At 50.4% G+C, this 22,684-nt stretch overlaps 3 protein-coding genes across 4 annotated transcripts; 2 read left to right on the forward strand and 1 right to left on the reverse strand.

The window, feature by feature from the left end:
* Window positions 1-6,994: 6,994 nt before the first annotated feature.
* Window positions 6,995-12,146, forward strand: Plk3 (polo like kinase 3). Its single transcript, XM_027937254.2, has 15 exons — window positions 6,995-7,281; window positions 7,439-7,546; window positions 7,635-7,751; window positions 7,897-8,026; window positions 8,112-8,199; window positions 9,009-9,104; window positions 9,196-9,394; window positions 9,511-9,634; window positions 10,034-10,125; window positions 10,363-10,456; window positions 10,596-10,679; window positions 10,777-10,939; window positions 11,093-11,222; window positions 11,393-11,506; window positions 11,623-12,146. The coding sequence occupies exons 1-15, from the start codon at window positions 7,072-7,074 to the stop codon at window positions 11,812-11,814; spliced, it is 1,941 nt and encodes a 646-aa protein (XP_027793055.2). The 5' UTR covers window positions 6,995-7,071; the 3' UTR covers window positions 11,815-12,146.
* Window positions 12,147-12,156: 10 nt separating this feature from the next.
* On the reverse strand, window positions 12,157-12,825 carry Dynlt4 (dynein light chain Tctex-type 4). Its single transcript, XM_027937256.3, has one exon. The coding sequence runs from the start codon at window positions 12,823-12,825 to the stop codon at window positions 12,157-12,159; it is 669 nt and encodes a 222-aa protein (XP_027793057.1).
* Window positions 12,826-13,835: 1,010 nt separating this feature from the next.
* Window positions 13,836-20,411, forward strand: Btbd19 (BTB domain containing 19). 2 transcript variants are annotated; one of them, XM_027937539.2, is made up of 8 exons: window positions 13,836-15,205; window positions 16,786-16,999; window positions 17,128-17,181; window positions 19,007-19,066; window positions 19,604-19,672; window positions 19,750-19,881; window positions 20,001-20,126; window positions 20,260-20,394. In XM_027937539.2, exons 1-8 carry the CDS (start codon window positions 14,781-14,783, stop codon window positions 20,392-20,394), a joined length of 1,215 nt encoding a protein of 404 aa, XP_027793340.1. In that variant the 5' UTR covers window positions 13,836-14,780. The 2 variants fall into 2 exon arrangements, with proteins under 2 accessions (XP_027793340.1, XP_071473879.1); XM_071617778.1 differs by having other exon boundaries at window positions 20,001-20,411.
* The last annotated feature ends 2,273 nt before the right edge of the window (window positions 20,412-22,684 follow it).

A 22,684-nucleotide genomic window follows, 5' to 3' on the forward strand; every position in this document is an offset into this window, starting at 1 on the left:
GCAACAGTGAAACCCTGTCTCAAAAATAAAAAGGGCTGGGGATGTAGCTCAGTGGTTAAGCACCCCTAGGTTCAATCCCTCGTACCAAAATAAATAAATAATAAAAAAATAAAACCTCCCTTTACCCCCTAATGGGCAGAATCATATCCTCTGGGAGAGGAATCCCCTGTGCTTTTCCTTTGCTAGCAAAGCAATAAAACTGCTTCCTTTTTCTCAAAATCATGTCCTATTTATTGGATTGGCATCAGGGACAAAGACGGAGCTTTTGATAACATCTTCCTCCTTCTCCATTTTAACATGAAAGTCAACTTGTTTCACCATTCCCACCCTCCCCTGCCGTGTGTGTGTGTGTGTGTGTGTGTGTGTGTGTGTGTGTGTGTGTACCTAGGGCCTTATGCAATCAACTAACAGAGCTAATTCCCAGCCCTTCCCTTTTTTTGGTGAGATTTCTCAGGTGAGCCAAGGTCTGAAAACCTGCTCATAGCCTGACTGGAGTTGTGCCCTCCCTCCAGGTGCTAGGTGAGAAGTCACTGAGTAAAAAACAGTTCCAGATGAAAGACCAGGATCTCATCCATCACAGCCACGGACCCCATTCCCAAGCTCTGATCTGTGGCTTCCCCATAGGCTAGGGATAGACCTCAGTTGTAGAGTGCTTGCCTAGCATGTGTGAGGCTGTGGGTTGATCTCCAGCATAAAAAAAAAAAAAAAAAAGGAAGGAAGGAAGGGAAAAGAAAAGAAAGAGAGAGAAGTCACGTAAGAAAGCAAGCATTCTGGACTGCTTACCACTCAAAGAAGTTCTAATACTTGGGAAGCCAAGTATTGGGTCTCCCTGACAGCTTTCCCCAAGACAACACCTGCCCCCATCCTTGGCCCTCACACTTCTGCACTCTGGTCTGTGAATTTCCCACAGAACTAAGATGAAGGTGCATGACCTGAAGCCTCTGCCCCAGGAAGGGGCTGTCTCCAGACCTACCCTGCCCCTCCCTCCTGAGTCACTTATCTCCCTTCCCACTGCCCAGGTCCCCTTCCTCTGGTTTATGGTCCAGGAGAGAGAACCATTTAACCTGTAAATCACTTTGCCCCACCCTGCTTGTCTTCCTTCAGTCTGTCTCCCTTCCTACTTTTCCTGCCCTCCAGAGCACTCCCTTCCTCACAGCTGAGTTGGATGTATGCCATAGCACAGAACATCACAGTGTGTGCAGCCAGGTTTCACCATAGTCACCAAGGTTACCAAGCATCATGACATTGAGTGAGCCACTGAATTTCTGTGGTGAAATAGGGATGATAATACCTATCTCATAGAGTTGTTGTGAATATGAAGTGAGTTAATTGTATAAACTGCTCAGAATAGCTCAAGGTAAGCATGAAGTGTACTCTGGCTATCAGCACATGGTTTATTTCTGGTGGACTGCAGCACTCTCCAAGGACTCCTGAAATCTCCTTATTGTTGAATCCAGTTGTCCCTCTGGAGTCCTAATTTCACTTGGTATCTTTCATTCTTGAAAGACTGTCCTTTCTTGACCTCTGACCTAACAATATCAAGAGACTCTAAGTGACCAAGGGGACAGGGAGTGTAGGACATGTGCCCAGCAGGGCAGCAGGCCTGACAGGAGACACCAAGAGCTTAGGAAAAGCTCAGCTTGGGGGCTAGGGATGTAGCTCAGTGGTAGAGTCCTTTCCTAGCAAGAACAAGGTCCTGAGTTTGAGTTCAACCCCCATCAGTGCAAAACAAACAAACCCCTCAGTTTTTTTTTTTTAATTTTTTTTTTAAAGAGAAAGGGAGAGAGAGAGAGAGAGAGAGAGAGAGAGAGAGAGCGAGCATTTTAATATTTATTTTTTAGTTCTCGGCGGACACAACATCTTTGTTTGTATGTGGTGCTGAGGATCGAACCCGGGCCGCACGCATGCCAGGCGAGCGTGCTACCGCTTGAGCCACATCCCCAGCCCCAAACCCCTCAGTTTTGACACATCATTAGGTTATGAGAATCTTGGGGGAGGGGAAAGAGTACTACCAAGAGGAACATGGACAGTGAGGGAGGAGGAGAGGAAATTAGTGACTCCAGAAAAAAAGGTAACTGAATAGTAGAGTCAGACAGACTTGGGTTCAGAACTTATTTCTGCCCTTGGGAAGCTATAGATTACCTTGGGAAAACTGTTTATGAAATCTCCCATAAATTTACAGTGAGCAATAAATAAATAAGATAAATACCATTCCACGAATGGTGCCTTTTAGCTATCTTCCAGGAATTCTCTGGAAAGAAGAGAGACACCCCATGCATGTTGCTCTGTGTTTCTCCTTTAGAAAGCATGGAGCCACTCTTTTGCTCACAGATATGAGCATATACAAGAATTAAAGGGGGGCTGGGATTGTGGCTCAGTGGTAGAGCACTCGCATTCCAGTGCGAGACCCTAGGTTTGATCCTCAGCACCACATTAAAAAAAAAAAAGTGAAATAAAGGTGTTGTGTCCAACTACAACTAAAAAATAAATATTAAAAAAAAAGAATTATAAGGGCAACAGTGGATCTCCCCTATAATTCCAGCAACTCAGAAGGCTGAGGTGAAAGGATCACAAATTCAAGGCCAGTTCCAGCAATTTAGCAAGACTCTGTCTCAAAAAATAAAAAGGGGCTGGATGCTGTGGTGCAGGCCTGTAATTGCAGTGGCTCAGGAGGCTGAGGGAGGAGGATCATGAGTTCAAAGCTAGCCTCAGCAAAAGTGAGGCACTAAGCAACTCAGTGAGACTCTGTCTCTAAATAAAATACAAAATAAGGCTGGGGATGTGGCTCAGTGGTCAAGTGCCCCTGAGTTCCATCCCCGTACCCCCAAAAATAAAATAAAAAGGATTAGAGATGTAGCTTAGTGGGTTCAATTTCCAGTACAAAAAAAAAAAGAAAAAAAGGAATTTCCCACATGTTACCATGGCAAAACTGGAAGAGTTGACAATGTACCCAGCATGCTGTTGGTACTGTAAATAAGCAAGTTAAGGGCAAGATATTTTTATTTTTAAGGGCAAGATTCTTGGCAGGAGACTTAAGGTGCATATTGAGAATATTAGCACTGTAAGAGCCAAGGCAGTTTCCTGAAACGTGTGAAGGAAAATAATTAGAAAAGAAGGAAGCCAAAGAGAAAGGTACCTGGGTTCAGCTGAAGCGCCAGCCTGCTCCTCCCAGAGAAGAGAAATTTGTTGTGGGTTTTTATCTTCTTCTTCTTCTTCTTGTTTTTTTTTTTTTTTTTTTTGGCACTTGGCCACTGAGCTGCCAGGATTACAGACATGCCCCATTGCGCCCAGTTTGAGAAGAGCACTTTGTTGGTGCTCTTCTTTCCAATGGAAAGAAGTCTGAGCTGCTGCTGCAACCTGTTCCCCATGAACTTATGGCATGATAGATACGAAAAAAATAATTTTAAAAAGACCCCTGGACTGTATAAAGAAATGTGTGAAAGGGGAGGAGGTTACACAGAGAAAGGAGTGTTACTCAGTGGTGCAGCACTTACTTAACATGTGTGAGGCTCTTGGTATGGTTTTGCTTTGCTTTGGTTTGCTTTATTGTTGTTGTTTTTGGTACTGGGAATTGACCTCAGAGACTTGCACATTTTTTTTTTTTTTAAAGAGAGAGAGGATTTTTTTAAATATTTATTTTTTAGTTTTTCGGCAGACACAACATTTGTTTGTATATGGTGCTGAGGATCGAACCCGGGCCGCACACATGCCAGGCTAGCGTGCTACCGCTTGAGCCACATCCCCAGCCCCAACTTGCACATTCTTGACAGCTGCACTACTTTTGAGCTACATCTCCTGGCCTTTTTTTTTTTTTTAATATCTATTTTTTAGCTGTAGTTGGACACAATATCTTTATTTATTTATTTTTATGTGGTGTTAGGGATCGAACCCAGGGCCTTGCCCGTGCTAGGCGAGCGCTCTACCACTGAGCCACAACCCCAGCCCTCCCCCCTTTTTTTAATTTTTAAATTTTGAGACTGGGTCTTGTTTAGTTGCCCAAATTAGGCTAGAAGTTGTAATCATCCTGCCTCAGCCTCCCAATTACCAGGGATTACAGGTGTGTGCCACCATGCCCAGTTGAAGCCCTTGGTTTGATCCCCAAGAACCACAAAACAAAACAAAATTTACTGTAGTCAGGAGGATCTCCTGATATCCCAGCTCCTGGATATCAAGAACCAGTTGTGAAGGCCAGCTATGGTAGTGCACACCTGTAATCCCAGGGGCTTGGGAGGCTGAGGCAGGAGGAGGATCGCAAATTCAAAGCCTCAGCAAAAGCAAGGCACTAAGTAACTCAGTGAGACCCTGTCTCTAAATAAAATATAAAATAGGGCTGGGGATGTGGCTCAGGACTTGAGCACCCCTGGGTTCAATCTCCTGTTCCAAAAAAAAAAAAAAGTGGACTGAGTGTGTTGTTCACTAGTATAACTCCTGGGTTCAATCCTCAGTACTTGAACAAAAAAGTGTGGCTGGGTATGATTTGGGGATTTAGCAGCCTAGTAGCAAAGCACTTGCTTAGCATGTCCAAGGGCCCAGGTTTGGTCCTTGTCCCTGATAAAAAAAAAAAAAAAAAAAAAAAAAAAGAAAGAAAGAAAAAAAGAGAGAGAAAAAACAGATAATGTATGAGAAAGAAAAAGAAAAACAGATGATGTATATGAAGTCAGAAGGAAAAGACCATCTACAAGCTAAAGAGGGAAGCCTCCAAAGAATCAAGCATGTTGACATCTGATCTTGGACTTCCAGCCTCTAGAACTGTGAAAACAAATTTGTCACTTAAGGCATCCAGTCTGTGGTATTTTGCTATGGCAACAGTAGCAAACTAATACAGAGACATTTTATTTTGTTTTCCAAATATAAAATTGCAGTATTGAATATGCCTTTTAAAGCTGTACATGCCTCAGGCCTATTTACCCTGGGGATTCATCCTTTGTGGTCACTATCATCTCCCCCTGGAAAATTGCTAACCTGTGAGAATGAAGGCCAACTTCTGAGTGGCACTCAAGGCCTTCCTGCCCATTTCCCCTTCCCCTCATTCATCTCTGACTGGTTTGGGTCTCCCTTCAGTGGCCATGAAGGACAATTGTGCTTGAAGTAGGTCCTTTTGGGCCTGATGAAGGACTGAGATCTCTCTGACAGCATATGGTGGTGCCATAAAATGAAGGTAACACCAAAAGCTGGGAGACCAGCAAGCTGCTGTGGCAGCAATCAGACAAGAGAAACTGTGACCCAGACCAGGGTATGAGGGCAAGATGGATCCAAAATGATACATATATATCAGAGATATTTGGGAGACAATCTTGGCAGGAATTGGATACAAATAAATACTTGCTGGTTTTCCAGGTTACTCTTTCTAAAGTAAGCTATTGGTTTACTCTTGTTTATTTCCTTCATAGCACTTTTCACAGCCTGCAATTACTTTGTTTATGTATGTATCTATTGTGTTTCCATGAAACAGAATCAAGCAAACTAAATGAGGGCTGCAAACCTTTATCAGTCTTATTTGAGACAATAAATCTGAAGTTTGGTTCAGTAATTGATACGATCATCCAGAGTGAAAAGAGTTGAGAACGACCACAAGGCCAGGAAGTTTGTGATCCTGGGACCAACATTCCAGAGGTGTTAAGATCACACTTCCACCTCTGGACCTGGGCATTGAAGGGTGGGGATTAAAGAGGGATCTAGGGTTCCAGATGGCCCCAGAATAGCTACCTAATTGCCCATCCTCAGCACTTGAGAATATCCAATACCTATTCTTCACTTTCTGACCTTCTGGATCCTGACCCAGGGTAATGGATATTTTCAGGAGAAGGAAATACAGGACTCAAGATCCATCACTCCAGAGGTTATAAGTGGGTAGTGGAAGATGGGGCCTGGAACATAAGCCTTCAATACCAGGCTGGGTTTTTTTGTTTTTGTTTAACCAGGAATCTAACATAGGAGTGCTTTACCACTGAGCTACATTGCCAAGCCCTCCCTCTTTGTTTAAAATATTGTTTTTAGTTGTTGATGGACACAATACCTTTATTTTATTTATTTATTTTAATGTGGTGCTGAGGATCCAACCCAGTGCCTCACACGTGCTAGGCAAGTGCTCTACCACTGAGCCACAACCCTAGCCCTGCCAAGCCCGTTTTGCATTTATTTATTTATTTATTTATTTATTTATTGGGTACCAGGGATTGAATCCAGGGGTGCTTAACCACTGAGCCACATCCCCAGCCCTTTTTAAATTTCTTATTTTGAGACAGGGTCTCGCTAAGTTGCTTAGGGCCTCGCTAAGTTGCAGACGCTAGCTTTGAATTTCCAATCCTCCTGCCTCAGCCTCCCAGGTAGCTGGGATTACAGGTGTGTGCCACCACACGCCCGACTAGCACTAGGCTATTTTGACCCCAGAAACTATCATGGCAGTCCCCAAACTAGGCAAGCCAGGCTCCAAAGTGGGCTATTCTTCAGTCCCCAAAGGGGGGCAGCACTGGGCTGGGTCTATCGGGTCTGGTCAAGTGCCTGAGACTCCAAGGGTCCTGCAAGCACAAAAAGGAGTGCTAGGGACGCGTCCTGGATAAAAAGTACCACCCGTCTCTTCCCGGCTGGAACGCTGATCCACCTAGTTTCTGGGAAGACGCCCTCAGATACCAGACCCTCACTCTAATTTCAGCATATGCTCTGAAAGATAGGAATAAAAAGGGGCCCCCACTGGAGGAACACGAGGTCATTAAGGAGGAGAGGGTAGCAAAGACAGACAAAGGTCAGTTTGCGCCTGCTGCGAGTCGCAGCACTGTAGCGGAGCCTATAGGGTTAGCACAAGAGGCGGGGCCTCGAAATTTTTCGGATGAGAGGAGGAGCTTCAGGATGAAGTAAGGCCTGGAAAGAGGCGTGGCTTCTCCGTGACTCGCCGCCGGGAAGGGGTGGAGTTCTAGATGACGAGACTCCGGGGAGGGGGCCGGCGTTCATTGATAAAAACGCCGGGCTCCCTCCGGCGCGAGCGCACAGTAGCAAGACCAGGCAGCGCCACGCGCGGCCGGGGCCGGGCGGAACCTAGAACAAGCCGGGCCCGCGCTGCGAGGCGCCGTCCGCATGGAGCCCGCCGCGGGCTTCCTGTCCCCGCGCCCTTTCCCGCGTGCTGCCGCCCCGCCCGCGCCCCCCGCTGGACCGGGGCCGCCTCCGAGTGCCTTGCCCAGATCTGAGCAGGAGATGCTGGCTGGGCCACCGGCGCCAGATCCTGGGCGCCTCATCACGGACCCGAGCAGCGGTCGCACCTACTTCAAAGGCCGGTTGTTGGGCAAGGTGGGCCAGGGGCTGTCTGGGGAGTGGTGCTAACGCGGGCGGACAGAAACCCTGCCAGGCAGGGCGGGTGCGCTTGACCCCGACGTGGGAACGTATGCGGACCAGACCCGGCCTCCCCTCCCCTGGAGCGCCTGGCCTGATACCCACCTCCTCCTAGGGGGGCTTCGCCCGCTGTTACGAGGCCACTGACACAGAGACCCGCAGCGCCTATGCGGTCAAAGTCATCCCGCAGAGCCGCGTCGCCAAGCCGCATCAACGCGAGAAGGTGGGTCCAAGCCCGGCGGGCGAGGGGTGAAGTGGGGTCGATGGGGTGGGAACCCCGGAAGGATGATGACCCCGCACCCCCATGGCAGATCCTAAATGAGATTGAGCTGCACCGAGACCTGCAGCACCGCCATATCGTTCGCTTTTCTCACCACTTCGAGGATGCTGACAACATATACATTTTCCTGGAGCTCTGCAGCAGAAAGGTAAGGAATGGGGATTTCAGCGGAGACTGGGGCCGGGTGGGGTGCGTCTTAAGACCCAGTGCTAGGGCCTTGCCTTCCTCGTGGAGCATGCAGAGAGGGAGGCTCAGGGAGGGCGAACAGGGGCTGAGTCAGTGGCTCTCTGCAGTCCCTAGCCCACATCTGGAAGGCGCGGCACACCCTGTTGGAACCAGAGGTGCGCTACTACCTGCGGCAGATCCTTTCTGGCCTCAAGTACTTGCATCAGCGGGGCATCTTGCACCGGGACCTCAAGCTAGGTGAGACTCTTTGGTGAGCCAGCAGGGTTGGGGGACTGGGGATAGAAGGAGGAAGAAATCTGACATACCTCTCTGTCCCCTCCAGGAAATTTTTTCATCACAGATAACATGGAATTGAAGGTGGGGGATTTTGGGCTGGCAGCTCGCTTAGAGCCCCCAGAGCAGAGGAAGAAGTGAGTGTTTGAGGGGTGGCTACAATCTGTGTATGACACAAGTGATGTGTGACAGATAGTGAGTATGTATGTGGGAAGCAAAGTGACCGCCTGATGTGTCCATGTGATGAATAGGGAAGGGGTAATGGGCTGTTTGTGTATATGTGAAGGTGGAGGTGGCAGCCTCACTTGCTGGGATTGGTGGGGAGGATGAGAGTCCTACTGTGTGACACAGATGGGATAGGTGACTCAGTCCCAGAGACAGATTCGGGTGTAATGATTCTTGAAGGTATATGACTGACCCTGGAAGGGGAATGTGACATAGGCCAGGCAGTGTGTATGTGAGACAGTGTGGGAATGGCAGGACACGACCCTCTGTGTGTGTATGTAAAAAGACCCTGCCATGGCTACTGTGACTGAGTGTGCATGACACAGATAGCATGGGTAGCAGATGAATGTTTATGGGGGATGTGACAGCTGGTGTTGGTGTGTATGCAGCACAGACCATGGGAGGTGACAGCCTGATGGGTGTTTGACAGACGGGAGTGGGGGGAGGGATCAGTGATCGACCCTCTGTGTTGACCCTGGAGGAGGGGGCTGGGTTGGGGGGTCATGGCCTCCCCCTGCGCTGCAGTACTGTTGAGCAGCTGGGGCAGGCGGGTAGGCGGGGACTCAGCTGCCATCTCTGGCATCCATTGTCCCAGGACAAGCAAGAGCTCTCTGGCCTTTGGTGACAAGCAGCTGCTTTGTCTGGACTCACAGCGGGGGCAGGGATGGGGGTACTGCTGGGCTGGGTCTGAGTTGTCCCTCTTTTCTCTACCCTCTTTCAGAACCATCTGTGGCACCCCCAACTATGTGGCTCCAGAAGTGCTACTGAGACAGGGCCATGGCCCTGAGGCGGATGTGTGGTCACTGGGTTGTGTCATGTGAGTGTCAGTCAGTGGCTGACAGGTAGTGGGTACGTGGGCCGGGCATTTCAACCACTTTACTCCTGACCCCCTTATCCCTGCCCCACAGGTACACACTGCTCTGTGGGACTCCCCCCTTTGAGACCGCTGACCTGAAAGAAACGTACCGCTGCATCAAGCAGGTTCACTACACGCTGCCTGCCAGCCTCTCATTGTCTGCCCGGCAGCTCCTGGCCGCCATCCTTCGAGCCTCACCCCGAGACCGTCCCTCTATTGACCAAATCTTGCGCCATGACTTCTTTACCAAGGTCTGTGACTCTCCAGACACCTGAGTTCAGTCTGCATATTCCCAGGGGATTAAATGGGGGCAATTGAGAGGACCTCTAGGGCCTCTCTTCTATGTTGACGTGGCTTCTCTCCACAGGGCTACACCCCTGACCGGCTTCCTGTCAGCAGTTGCATAACAGTCCCGGACTTGACACCCCCTAACCCAGCAAGGAGTCTGTTTGCCAAAGTTACCAAGAGCCTGTTTGGAAGGAAGAAGAAGAGTAAGTCTAGGGTGTCAGGGTGTTAAGTGACAGAGAGACTTGTGATATTCATTTTGGGGGCATGGAGGTATGGGTGCAGCTGAGTGTGGTGGCTCATGCCTGTAATTCCAGCGACTCAGGAGGCTGAAACAGGAGGATCACAAGTTTGAGGCCAGTCTCAGCAACTTAGTGGACCCTGTATATCAAAATCAAAAATAAAAAGGGCTGGGGATGTAGTTTAGTGGTAAAGCACCCATGGGTTCAATTCCCAGTACCAAAAGAAAGAAAGAGAGTGTGGATGCCTGCGAACTCCTGAGGAGAATGTGTGTTGTCCAGGTACTTGGGAAGGCCTATCATTGTGTCATCCCTGTGGATAATGGGATTGGGCAGAACACTGAAGACTATCCCCCCTACCTCCAGATAAAAACCATCCTGAGGAGCAGGACGAGGTCTCCTGTTTGGTGAGCGGCCTCATGCGCACGTCTATTGGCCATCCAGATGCCAGGCCCGAGGTGAGGTGCTCACGTGGGCATTGTTCCCCTGACTCACCCCACCTAGCAGCTGAGGGAAGCCCGGGATAAAAGGCTGATGAAGCATCCAGCCTCGTGGTGGCCTAATTGGCTGTGTCTCATTAGCAGGCTGGGGCTGACCCAGGGTGCCCTCGAAACCAGGGCAGGGCTAGGCCATGGACTTTCAAGGATTTCGATTTCAGGGCCTATCTCACTCCCTGTTCCTACCCAACTCTCTAGGCTCCAGCAACTTCTGGTCCAGCCCCTGTCAGCCTGGTAGAGACAGCTGCTGAAGACAGCTCACCCCGTGGGACACTGGCGAGCAGTGGAGATGGTGAGGAACCAAGGAGTGTGAGACTTGCTAAAACTTGCTGAGGCAGAGACCAGGAACCAGAGGGAAGGAGTTGACAGAGGGACATGACCTGAGTCTAGGGAGGGCTAATGCCTAAATCTCAGTGCTCTGTTCCTTTCAGGGTTTGAAGAAGGTCTAACTGTGGCCACTGTGGTAGAGTCGGCCCTCTGTGCTCTGAGAAACTGTGTGGCCTTCATGCCCCCAGGTGAGGCTGGGGTCTGGTATGTGTTAATATTGTTGGGAGTTCTTTGGCTAGGAGGCTAGGAAGAAGCAGGTCCTTATTTCCTTTTTTCCCTTGACAGCCGAACAGAACCCAGCCCCTCTGGCACAGCCAGAGCCTCTGGTGTGGGTCAGCAAGTGGGTTGACTACTCCAACAAATTTGGCTTTGGGTATCAACTGTCCAGCCGCCGGGTAGCAGTGCTTTTCAATGATGGCACACACATGGCCTTGTCAGCCAACAGGAAGTAAGTGCTGTTCTGGGGTGTCTTGTATCCAGGGTGTTGGACTCATCAGGGCTGCACCTTGGCATGTGTTCCTAGGCTCAGGGGCCTAGGGTTTCTCGGTAGAAGGGTGTTGGTGCAGGGCTCCCTCTGACCTTGGCCTCCCCCTACTTCCAGGACTGTGCACTACAACCCCACCAGCACAAAGCACTTCTCTTTCTCTGTGGGTGCTGTACCTCGAGCTCTGCAGCCTCAGCTGGGCATCCTACGATACTTTGCCTCCTACATGGAGCAGCACCTCATGAAGGTATGTGGGTAAGGGTTGAGCATACTGAAGATTTACACATCCTCATAAGTTCCCCTTTGGTAATGGGAGGAGGGGCTCAAAGTTAAAGGCTGAACCTATAAGAAAGGGAGACATCGATGGAGACATCTGATTCATGTCAGACCAGTGACCTGCCCTGCTCCTGCTCTCAGGGTGGAGATCTGCCCAGTGTGGAAGAGGTGGAGGTGCCTGGCCCACCCTTGCTGCTGCAGTGGGTCAAGACTGATCAGGCCCTCCTCATGCTATTTAGTGATGGCACTGTCCAGGTAAGAGCCCACCCTGGAGTTGGAGGGAAGGTCTGGGAGGCCTAGGATGTTGGGAAGAAAATTGGGCCTGGAGCCTTGGCCCTGGCCCTGATCAATATCCTTCTCCTTGTATACAGGTGAACTTCTATGGGGACCACACCAAGCTGATCCTCAGTGGCTGGGAGCCCCTCCTTGTGACTTTTGTGGCCCGAAATCGCAGTGCTTGTACTTACCTCGCTTCCCACCTCCGGCAGCTGGGCTGCTCCCCGGACCTGAAGCAGCGACTCCGATATGCTCTGCGGCTGCTCAGGGACCGTAGTCCAGCCTAGGCCCCACCATGCAGAGCAGGCCATGACCAAGCCCTCAAACCTGAGGCCTGTGCCTGTAAGGCTCTGGCCCTTGCCTTTGTGGCCCTCTCTGTTCCATTGGTGCCTCACTGGGGGCTCTGGGCTGAATCCCCCAGGGAATCAGGGACCAGCTTTACTAGAGTTGGGGTGGCTTGTCCTTACTATTTCTTACCCCCTCTCTGAGATAAGCCTGAGCCTTAGCCCCAAATTAGGGGCATTATTTATGGACCACTTTTATTTATTGACAGACATTTATTTATTGGGATGTGAGCCCCAGGGGGCCCTCCTTCTGGGATAATAAACCTTTTGCAGAACTCGGCCTGCTTATTCGTAGTAGAGCCCATGGACAGTGGCCACCGCAAAAAGTGAAGCGTTGGTGAAGGTAGCAGAAGCCAGTCCGTCGCGTGCTACATCCCAAAGCGCGCGACTGACTACATGTACGCCCTGGCCGGTGCGCGGCCCCAGCACCACGTTGCACACAAGCTTATAGCGCGGTGGGCTGAACTCACGCAGGTGCGCACGCATCTGTTCACACAGCTCTCGAGTCAGCCTCCCAGCCTCCGAACCAGAGTAGGAAGCATCCCGCAACCTGGCATCCAAGGCTGCCTCCAGAGCACGCTGAGCACGGGCAGCCTCCCAGCATTCTCCAGGCGCAGGCTCCATGCGGTACGAAGGTGCTACCTGACGGACTGGCGCCAGGGGCAACCCTGAGAAGCTGACCCGAGAACCTAGAGGGGGCGCTGGGACCAGGGATTGTCGCCGACCTCCAGGACCAGTGACTGGCCCAGCCAGTGAGTTGCGACGTGAGAAGGATGTGGCTGGACCCAGCACAGAGCCACGGCGGGAGGCTGGGCCCACAGCTGCAGGTCCAGCCTCATCAATGCTGGGCAGGCGACCACGGGGCCGTACTGGTGGTAGTTTAGGCCCCAAATCTTTGGCAGTCTCTTCCTGGTGTCCCTCCTGGCGTCCTGGGGGCAGAGGCCTGCCAGCCATGGGCCTGCTAGTTGAAAGACACACATTTAGGATGGACTTCAGTGGCCATCTTTCTGCGTCTCCTGTTGCTGAGTGATGTGAAGGGTTTTTATACCCCTACTCTCTTCTTATTTACCACCTGCCACCACACACACACCGGCTGACTTTTCCCTTTTTTTTTTTTTTTTTTTTGAAGTGGTGTCACACTATGTAGCTCAGGCTGATCCTGAACCTCTGGGCTCAAATGATTCTCCCACTTCAGCCTCCCAAGTAGCTGGGTCTAGGTGGCACAGCACTGTGTCTAACTTCCCCTTACCCACTTCTTACCTGTGTTTTTGGAACAAGTGGATCAAACAGTCAAGCTGGGTGAGTTTCTAAGTGCTTAGAGAGTTAAGGGCTGTTAGGGACATAAAGAGGGGAAAAGACGCTACTCAGCCTATAATCCTGAGCTAGTCTTTGCCATCCTGGTTTCCACTTTGCCTTGGGCACTATGTAGGTTGGCTAAGTGAGATCTATTATATTTACTTTTCTCCCTTCCACTTGACTTCACTAGCATAAGGGGGAGATGAAGCTGGCTTCTGACTCAGCCTGGAGAGTAGAAGTGGTGCCTGCAACCCTTAACCAGAAAGGATGGACAGAACCAACTCCTTCATTTCCACAGATCCCACTAACCCTGGGGATATTGAATCCAGTCACCTTCTGCCATTCCTGCTCTGATAGGGCACAGAAGACTCACTCAGCCACTACAACAGGCTGAGGCTCGGGGCAGGTGACCCACTGAAACTCTTCTTCTTTTTGCTTTTGTCCTGTGACTGCACCTCCTACAGAACCACTTCTGGGATGGTTGCCCTCCTCTCCTGAAACTCCCTCAGGCACCTGACTCACCTGCAGCTTTGGTCTCCAAGCTCTCTCTGCTCCACAGCCCTGGCCCAGCTAGCCTGACTTGCAGGTGGGAGGAGGAAGGGCCATGTTTTGCAGTTGCCATGGGCTGCTAGGGCAAGCACTCCTTCCTCCCAGAGTCCCTCCCTTCCTCCAACTTGGCTCTGGAATAACCTAAGAGTGTTACTACTATGAGCACCTGCTGAGGATGGGGTACCCCTGAGTTATTGGGGAAAAAGGCCTATAAGGTCTTGAGCTCAGGGACATACTACCACCACCAGACAACCGATAGTTAGGGGCTCTGCTTAGAAAGCCCCAGGACTCTTGAGCCATTCTCCATTTCTTCCTTTGTGAAATGGCCAGATGACTGGCCATTTATGAACCAATCACAGGGCCTAGGGTATGTGTGGGAGGACATTGGGGCTGCAGGGGTGGCTGCTCAGGAATCCAGGATCCAGGCAGACAGGAAGGAGCACGTCATTGCTCTATCGTCTCCCCATCAGTCTCAACCAGGACAAACATTTCCGCTCCAGGCGCTGAGCTGGGGTGGGGCTTGGATGACTTCCTCAGTTCTGGGCTTTGTGTGGGGGTGGGGAGGCCCATTGGCTCAGATGGAAGGACCAAGTCCTGAAAGCTATGACTCAGTGGTAAACCTGAGTCCAGTCTCTTGACCCTTACTGACCCAAGTGCCCTGGGGCTTGTCCCCAGTTGGCCACACCTCTGTGTGCCCCAGTACCTAGATTACCCAGCTGCATTTCAAGGATGCCAGAGGCTGCCATGCTTCTGTCAGAGCAGACAATTCACTTTACCCTGGAAGGGATGGGACTACCCCCTCTCCAGCAAACTATGTCTGGGCCCAGAAAATCATCCATGGAATGAGGATTTTCCCTGTGGAGGTGAGGTTTCCCAGGCCTGCCTAACCTGAGTTTAACCTATGACTGGGGGAGAGCAGGAGCTTGAATTCTGAAATTGTGGCAGGTCAGGACCAGAGTTAAGGCTCTCAAGACTGTGTTTAGGGCCCTTCCACAGGCTAAAGTTTTCCACCAGGCCTGTGGGGAGATGGGCGGGGCCTCCTTTTAGGCTGGGCTCCAGTTTCCATGGAAACCCACAGGCTTCCCACCCCAACGCCGCCTGGGCAAGCTCCCAGCCCAGGCCTCATCCCACACCAGCTTCTCCCCTGGACTACTGGCGCTCCGGCCTCAGCCTCTCCAGGTCCCCTACCTCTACCCCCACCATATCTATCCCTATTCCTGAGCCTCTCTTCATCCCTAAACTTTAGTTTCTCAGTAAACAGGCTTCCTGAGCTCCTGCCTCTCTCAGGCCTTTCTAATCTCCTCACCAGCTCTAAGGCCTGGCAGGCCTCCCACAGACCAACAAACAGCAGCAGACCTCCTAAACCACTCCACTTTCTTTTTCTCCCTGCCCCCACTCCATGCATGGAGAATCCAGGACTAGTTGTGCATGGGCAGACTTCTTCCTTTTCCACAGCTCTTCGAAGTCTTGTCAACAACCCCCAGTACAGGTGAGGAAGTGGGCCCGGTTGGTAAGTTTTCCCTAGCTGATTTTGCTTAGCCCCATGACTCTGGGGAGGCCCTGGGTGAAGAGGTGAAAAGGACTTTCCCTTCCTCCCTGGCAAACTCAGTCGGTGGGGAAGCCAACTGTAGATGATGGCTACCAGCTTCTCAGTGTCCATGATATCTTTTTTTTTTTTTTAAATATTTATTTATTTATTTTAGTTTTTTTTTTTCGGCAGACACAACATCTTTGTTTGTATGTGGTGCTGAGGATCGAACCTGGGCCGCACGCATGCCAGGCGGGCGTGCTACCGCTTGAGCCACATCCCCAGCCCCGTCCATGATATCTTGAGAGCCAGGGTGGGGGGCTGTGGGGGATAGAGCCCTGGGCTGCGGTGTGAGCTCAAGCAAAATCCTTCTGTGAATCTTGAGCTCCTCTCAGAGGGGAAAAGAGCCTGAAAAATGCGATGTAACTTGACTCCCTCCCATTGAGCACTTAGATGTTGGGGCCTCTCTCCTTGAAGAGGCAGGAGCCTGTTCTGAGAATTGGGAATTCAAAAGAGGAAGAAAGCTCAAGGGATTGAGCCAGAGTTCCAGACAGGAAGTAGTTCAAGGGTGCTGACCACTGTTTGCCCAAAATGCTAATGGTGTTTGAAAATAGGGATAGAGTTTACTTGGGGCAGGGTTGGTCAGGAGAGCTAAAATGTAGCTCTCCCCCCGCCCCAGTATCTCAAATCTGGATTCTTCCCCAGGGTTGGTAGTTCCAATAACCCTGCTTCTCTGGGGGTTGCAGTCTGGTCTGAGTAGTAGGAACCTCACGACTTGGACTATGAAACTAGAAGGCTCTAAGAAACTCACATATTTTCTTTTGTCTTCTACCATCTACCTTGTTCAGGGGCCCAGAAACTGGGGCCGGAAGTGATCATGAAGATGGAAAATGTGGTCTGGCCTCATTATGGTGCATGACTGCCATGTCTGTTTACAGTTAATGCACATTCTGCACCCTACACCCCCACTCCCTCCTCCCTGGAGGAGGGCTGAAAAACAGCTGAGTTTGCAGCCAGTGGAGGAGGTACCAAGAAGAGCTTTCCCTCCCCAAAGACTCAGACTGGGGAGGGGCTGGGGAGTTGGGATCAATCTTACTTTTATTAACCCTGTTGCCCCCTCGCAATCAAGAACAGTCACCTCCTCTGAGGTCAGGGGTGAGAAACTTAAGATTCAAAGATAGGAAATTGCCAGGCACAGTGGCATATGCACATAATACCAGTGGCTCAGGAGGCTGAGGCTAGTTCAAAGCTAGCCTCAGAACTTAGTGAGACCCTTCTCCAAAAATAATAGCAACAACAACAAGAATGGGCTGGGGATATGACCCAGTGTGTGGGGAGAGAAGTCACTTGCCTGCAATACCATGGATGGAGCTGGGATTGGAACTCACGTCTGTGTATACCAGACCTTTTCCTGGAAGGCTAAACCCTGTCTTATGTTACAGATAAGGAAACGAAGGTTCAGAGTGGGCAAAAGTGAAGCCCATATTGTACTCTAGGCTCTGGACTCCTTTCCTCTGGCTCTCTGCCCCTCTCTTCCACAGTGATGTTTGCTTTGTGGTCGGTCAAGAACGGCAGGAGGTATTTGCCCACCGGTGCCTGTTGGCCTGTAGATGCAACTTCTTCCAGCGACTGCTGGGCACAGAGCTGGGCCCCGGGGTGCCTAGTCCTGTGGTGCTAAGCACTGTGCCAGCTGAGGCCTTCTTGGCAGTGCTGGAGTTCCTGTATACCAACAGTGTCAAGCTGCACCGCCACTCTGTGAGCCCACTGACCAGGGGCCTGGGTGGGAGTGGCTGGGGGTACAAGAGGCAGGAGTCTGCCCATCACACTGTGGGCCAAGAGGCAGGAGAAACTCTCTTCTGGTCCCCCAACCACCCACTTTGTAGGTGCTGGAGGTGTTGACGGCAGCTGTGGAGTATGGGCTAGAAGAACTGCGAGAGGTAGGTTTTTGTGCCAGGTCCTGGTTGGTTTCCCTTGCCTCTCATGGACCCAGTTCATACCCTACTTTTCATACTCTGACCTGGAGGGCAATGTGTATACACATAGAAGTACAGGAATCTCTGTATACACAGGGCATGCATGTGAGTCTGTATGCACAGAATCCTCACATGCCCCGAGTAGGCTAATTGAACATCAGGTGTTGATGAGTGAAGGATAAATCAGCCTTGATCCCTATCTCTAGAGGAAACACTTAACCCCGTGGCACGAGTGTGATATATAGGGTAAATAGTACTGAGGCTATGTGGGGAAAGAATTCCTGGAGGAGGAAACATTTGTGATTTGGCAGAATGAACATTTTTTTTCACAGGGGGAATGGGAAGATGTCATCCCAGTTACAGAGGTACTAAAGGAGATAGTGAGACATTTGGTGTGGTTGGATAGGATGTGAGAACAGAAGGGGGCAAGATATGACTGGAGAGAGTGCCAGGAGCTGGTTCATTCAGGGTCTTCAAGAATTTAGACTTCTGGGCTGGGGATGTGGCTCAAGCGGTAGCGTGCTCGCCTGGTATGCCTGCGGCCCGGGTTGGATCCTCAGCACCACATACAAAGATGTTGTGTCTGCTGAGAACTGAAAAAAAAAAAAAAAAAAAAAAGAATTTAGACTTCTGTTTGGGTGTCGTGGCTCATGCCTATATTCCAGTGACTCAGGAGGCTGAGACAGGATTGCAAGTTCAAAGCCAGCCTCTGCAACTTAGTGAGGTTCAAAGCAATTTAGTTAGACCCTGTCTCAAAATAAAATATAAAAAGGGCTGGGGACGTGGTTCCATGGTTAAATGCCCCTGGGTTCAATTCCTGGTTCCAAAGAAAGTAAAGAACTGACTTCTGGATTGGGCATGCTGGTACACACCTATGATCCCATTGACTCAGGAGGCTAAAGTAGGAGGGTTGCAAGTCAAAGCCAAATTAGTGAATCCTGTCTCAAAATAAAAAATAAAAAGAGTTGGGGATGTAGCTCAGAGATAGAGCACCCCAGTGTTTAATCCTCAGTACTGCAAGAAAAAAAAGGGCATAGGGAGGGGAATTTAGATTATGGATTGGGAGTATTGGTCAGTGGTATAGTGCTTGCTTAGCCTGGTGAGGCCCTGTGTTCAATCCCTGGCCCACATGCGGGAGCGCACACACAAACACAACAAAAGAAAAAGAATTGTGATTTTTTTCAACCTGAGTACAGTGGAGATTTACTGAAGGTTTCAGGCAAGGGAATGGGATTTGGAAGCTAAGGGGAGAAGGGAGTGGAAGAAATAGAAAGGGCTCATCAAACCAGTCAGGACTCTAGTGTAGCAGTCAAGTCAAGTGGATGTGGCTAGGATGGGGGTGGCAGAAACCCAAAAGAGAAGTGGGTGGTTTTCAGAGATGAAGTGGAACTGGCATGACCCAGTGCTTTTCTGGGTGTGACAATGAGAGATGTTAAGGACGAAATTCAAGTTTCTGATAAAAATAGAAATGTTCTCAAGTCAGGAAAGGAACAAGTGGAAGAAAATAGCATCCTGAGAAGAGAGTGGAATTTTTGCATGGGTCTTATCTGATCTGATTAGTGGCAAGTGTGCTGGAAGGTGGTTTTCTGGGCTTGGCTTTGCTAATTTCCAGTTTCTTTGGGCTTGCCAAATCTCAGGCCCTGGCAATTCCTGGCTTCCCCAGGCCTGGATGGGTCTGAGGCTAATCGGAGTCTGGATGGCTAACCCTCAAGCCTGCCCACTACTTTATTAGGTCTGGGCCTTGGAGTAGAGATATCTCCACACAACTCAGATTTATTTCTGTTTCCAGCTGTGTCTGGAGTTTGTGGTGAAGGTGCTGGACGTGGAATTGGTTTGTGAGGCTCTGCAGGTGGGTGTTGCTGGATGGACCTAGGAGTAAGTCTGGCTTTCAGTATGTGGTACTGGGCTCCTAGGTACCAGGAGTCTAGACCTCCTGTGTCTGTCCTGGAATAACCTAGATACATGGAAGGGGGTAGGAATGTCCCAAGGATGTTTATGGGATAAATTATGTGCCTAGATAAGTGGGATCCAGGGTTCACTAGCAGGGTCAGGTGTAGGAGCAAGAGTTGAAGAACAGAAGATCTTTGCTGGTCTTCTATAAAAGCTGGGAAATGGTTCTCAGCTGAGGAAGGTGAAGGGTGGGGTTTGGAGAAGGGAAGCCAAGCCTAGGCCCCAGGATGGGATTTGAAGGCGATATCCTGCCTTCTTTAGTGTGCACTGTGTGTGGATATGCAAACAGGGACTTTCACTGGTTCTAGTTTCCAGAGGCCTTGTCATCCTCCCCAACTGGAAGTAGAGTCAGGTTCCCAGTGATGGTTCCCAGGGTGGAGGGCAGGGCTACATGGTTTCTCCAATCTCTAACCTAACTTCCTCATTCTGCTCCCAGGTGGCCGTAACCTTTGGCCTGGGGCCGCTGCAGGAGCGGTGCATAGCTTTCATAGAGGCCCACAGCCAGGTATTACTCCCCATCTTCATATTCCTAACCCCACACACCCCATTCTGCTTTCCCCTGATCGGTTCCCCCGCCCGCAGGAGGCGCTCCGGACTCGTGGCTTCCTGGAGCTGTCGGCCGCTGCGCTGCTTCCCCTGCTGCGCAGCGACAAGCTCTGCGTGGACGAGGTCGAGCTGGTCCGGGCAGCCCGGAGCTGGGCGCGCGTGGGTGCGGTGAGAGGGAGATCTTGGGGAACTCCAGGGCGCTGAAGGCGGCACCGGCAGCAGGAACCCAGCGAGCCGGAGGTGGGGCGGGTGCTCCTGCCATGCCCGGTCTGTGCTGGCTTTCGCAGGCGGTGCTGGAGCGGCCTGTGGCCGAGCTGGCGGCCCCGGTAGTGCGAGAGCTGAGGTTGGCCTTGCTGGCCCCGGCGGAGCTGAGCGCCCTGGAAGAGCAGAACCGGCGGGAGCCGTTCATCCCGGTGAGGACACGGGGAGCCAGGCTCAGATCAACTCCGCAACGTGGGGACCCGGAGCTAGGGGTGCGGCTCTGCCCAGTGTCTCCCTGGCGAAGAGGCACTGCATGGCTGCGCGGTGACCCGCCTTCCCCTGTAGGTGGAGCAGATTGTGGAGGCGTGGAAGTGTCATGCCCTGCGGAGAGGGGATGCCGCCCTGGGAGCACTGTGCCGCCGACGGAGGGGGACCCTGCCCCGGGAGCACCACCGCTTTCTGGACCTGCCCTTCAAGTAACTCAAGGCCGTGACTAGAGAGGAATTCCTGGCCTGCTCAAAACTGCAGCTCCCAACGTGCTCTGCGGTTGGAGCGGGCTTCCGCTCCCAGCATGCCGCGCCTTCCGGGAGCCGGAAGGCTTGTTCTCGGGTGCCGCGCCCTGTGCGAGACGACCGGCCTAGGGCGGGGCTGTGAGAAGAGTGCTGGTCCAGTGCCTTCTCGCGATGGCGAAATCCAAAAGTGAGGGTTTCTTTCACTCCACGGCGGGGCACTCTCGTGCGCAGGTGTACTCTGATTGCTCCCACGTGTCTATTAGGTCCAGCCTCCTCTTTAATAATAGCTCTTCCTCCTGGAGATCGTTCCTTGAGTGCCCCACAGACACCTCAGTGCACAATCGAGCTCTCCGTCTTTCCCCCAGCTCTGTCCCGGTTCTGTTTCTCATTTCCGTGAACGCCCACGCCGGAAACTTGGACGTCATCCTTGCCCCATCCCTCTCCCTCGCACTTGCCTCAGGTCTTTCTACTTCTTAAAAGATCTTTCCAGATGTTTCAGTCTTTAGCCTATCCTGCCTATCACGTCTTATAACCCTTCTTGTCTTCACCCCTCAATCGATTTCCCACATGCAGTCAGCCCTATCAGATTGTCAAGTCGACTTCCCTTAAGTCCCTCAACATCCCTAATACACTCGCTGGGCGTTCAAAATATTGTGGTTTCTGAGCATTTAGCAACTCTTCTTTCATCCCTGCTTTTGCAAAAATTCTCCCCTGGGAGGTACTCAGGATTTGCTCCCTTGTTGTTGAGGTTTCCACTTTTCACCTCTTTCATCTTACATCTTGTCTTCCTGTGGACCTGAATCTCCCTGAAGAAAGATCCCTGAGGCCTGGAGTAGTGCCTTATTCGTTTTTTTTTCATCAGTCTCAGTCACATAATCAGTGTTTGGTAAATGCTAAGTGAATGACTTCATTTCCCTATTTATTCCATAAAGAGTCCTCCTAACTTCCAGCACTGGGGACTAAACCCTGGAGCGCTCTACCTACCACTGAGCTACATTCTTAACTTTTTTTTTTTTTTTTTTTTTTTTTTGAGACAAGGTCTTGCTAATTTGCCTTGCTGGTCAGGAACTCCCCAACAGTCCTTCTAATTTTAGAGACTGCTCAGCAGCTGGGACAACAGATGTAGGCCTTCACACTGGGCAAAAAGTTTTAAAGAAGTTGTAAAACAAGATATCATCAATCTATGGGGCTGGGAATGTGGCTCAAGCGGTAACGTGCTCGCCTGGCCTGCGCGGGGCACTGGGTTCGATCCTCAGCACTACATAAAAATAAAATAAAGATGTTGTGTCCACCGAAAACTGAAAAATAAATATTAAAAAATTATCTCTCTCTCTCTCTCTCAAAAAAAAAAAAAAAAAAAAAGATATCATCAATCTAAAATGAGGGCAATTGACTATTTAGAAGAAAATATTTTAATGTCTGTCTCAGGGACTTTATACAAAAATATATTGCATTGGGCTGGGGATGTGGCTCAAGTGGTAGCGCGCTTGCCTGGCATGCGTGTGGCCCCAGTTCGATCCTCAGCACCACATACAAACAAAGATGTGTCCGCCGAAAATTAAAAAATAAAATATTAAAAATTCTCTCTCTCTCTCTTAAAAAATAAAAGGGTACATCCTGCGCTTTCAAACTTTAAAAAAAATATATTGCATGCCAATAAAAATAGTTATTTGTCACTCTCAAGATTGAAAAGGTTCGGGTTGTAGTGCACAAGCATGTAATCTCTGCAGCTGGGGAGGCTGAAGCAGGAGGATTGCAAGTTGGGGGCAACCTCAGCAACTTAGCCAGATCCTGTCAAAATAAAAAAAGACTAGGGATGTACATCAGTGGTAAAACACCCCAGGGTTCAATCCCTAGTACAAAAAAAAAAAAAAAAAAAAAAATGTTCACCCAGTAGTACCGCTTCAAGCAACATTGTTTCAGTAGTGGGGGGAAAAAAACCCAACACTTTATTTTGTGATACTGGGGATTGAGCCCAGGGCCTAACACATGCTAGGCAAGTGCTCTACCCCTGAGGTACATCACCAGCCCTTTTTGTTTTTTGAATTTTGAGACAGGGTCTCCCTAATTTCCCAGGTTAGCCTCAAACTTGTGATCAACCCTCCTGCTTCAGCCTTTTGAGCAACTAGACATGCACCACTGCACCTGGATGGAGAGTGAAAATTGAAAATTATATGTCCATTAATAGATATCTGGTTAAATTAACTATGGTATAGTCCTACAATGATACAAAAGATTTGCATGATCTTTACTGAAAA

This window comes from Marmota flaviventris, chromosome 10 (assembly GCF_047511675.1).
Source record: "Marmota flaviventris isolate mMarFla1 chromosome 10, mMarFla1.hap1, whole genome shotgun sequence".
Taxonomy (NCBI): domain Eukaryota; kingdom Metazoa; phylum Chordata; class Mammalia; order Rodentia; family Sciuridae; genus Marmota; species Marmota flaviventris.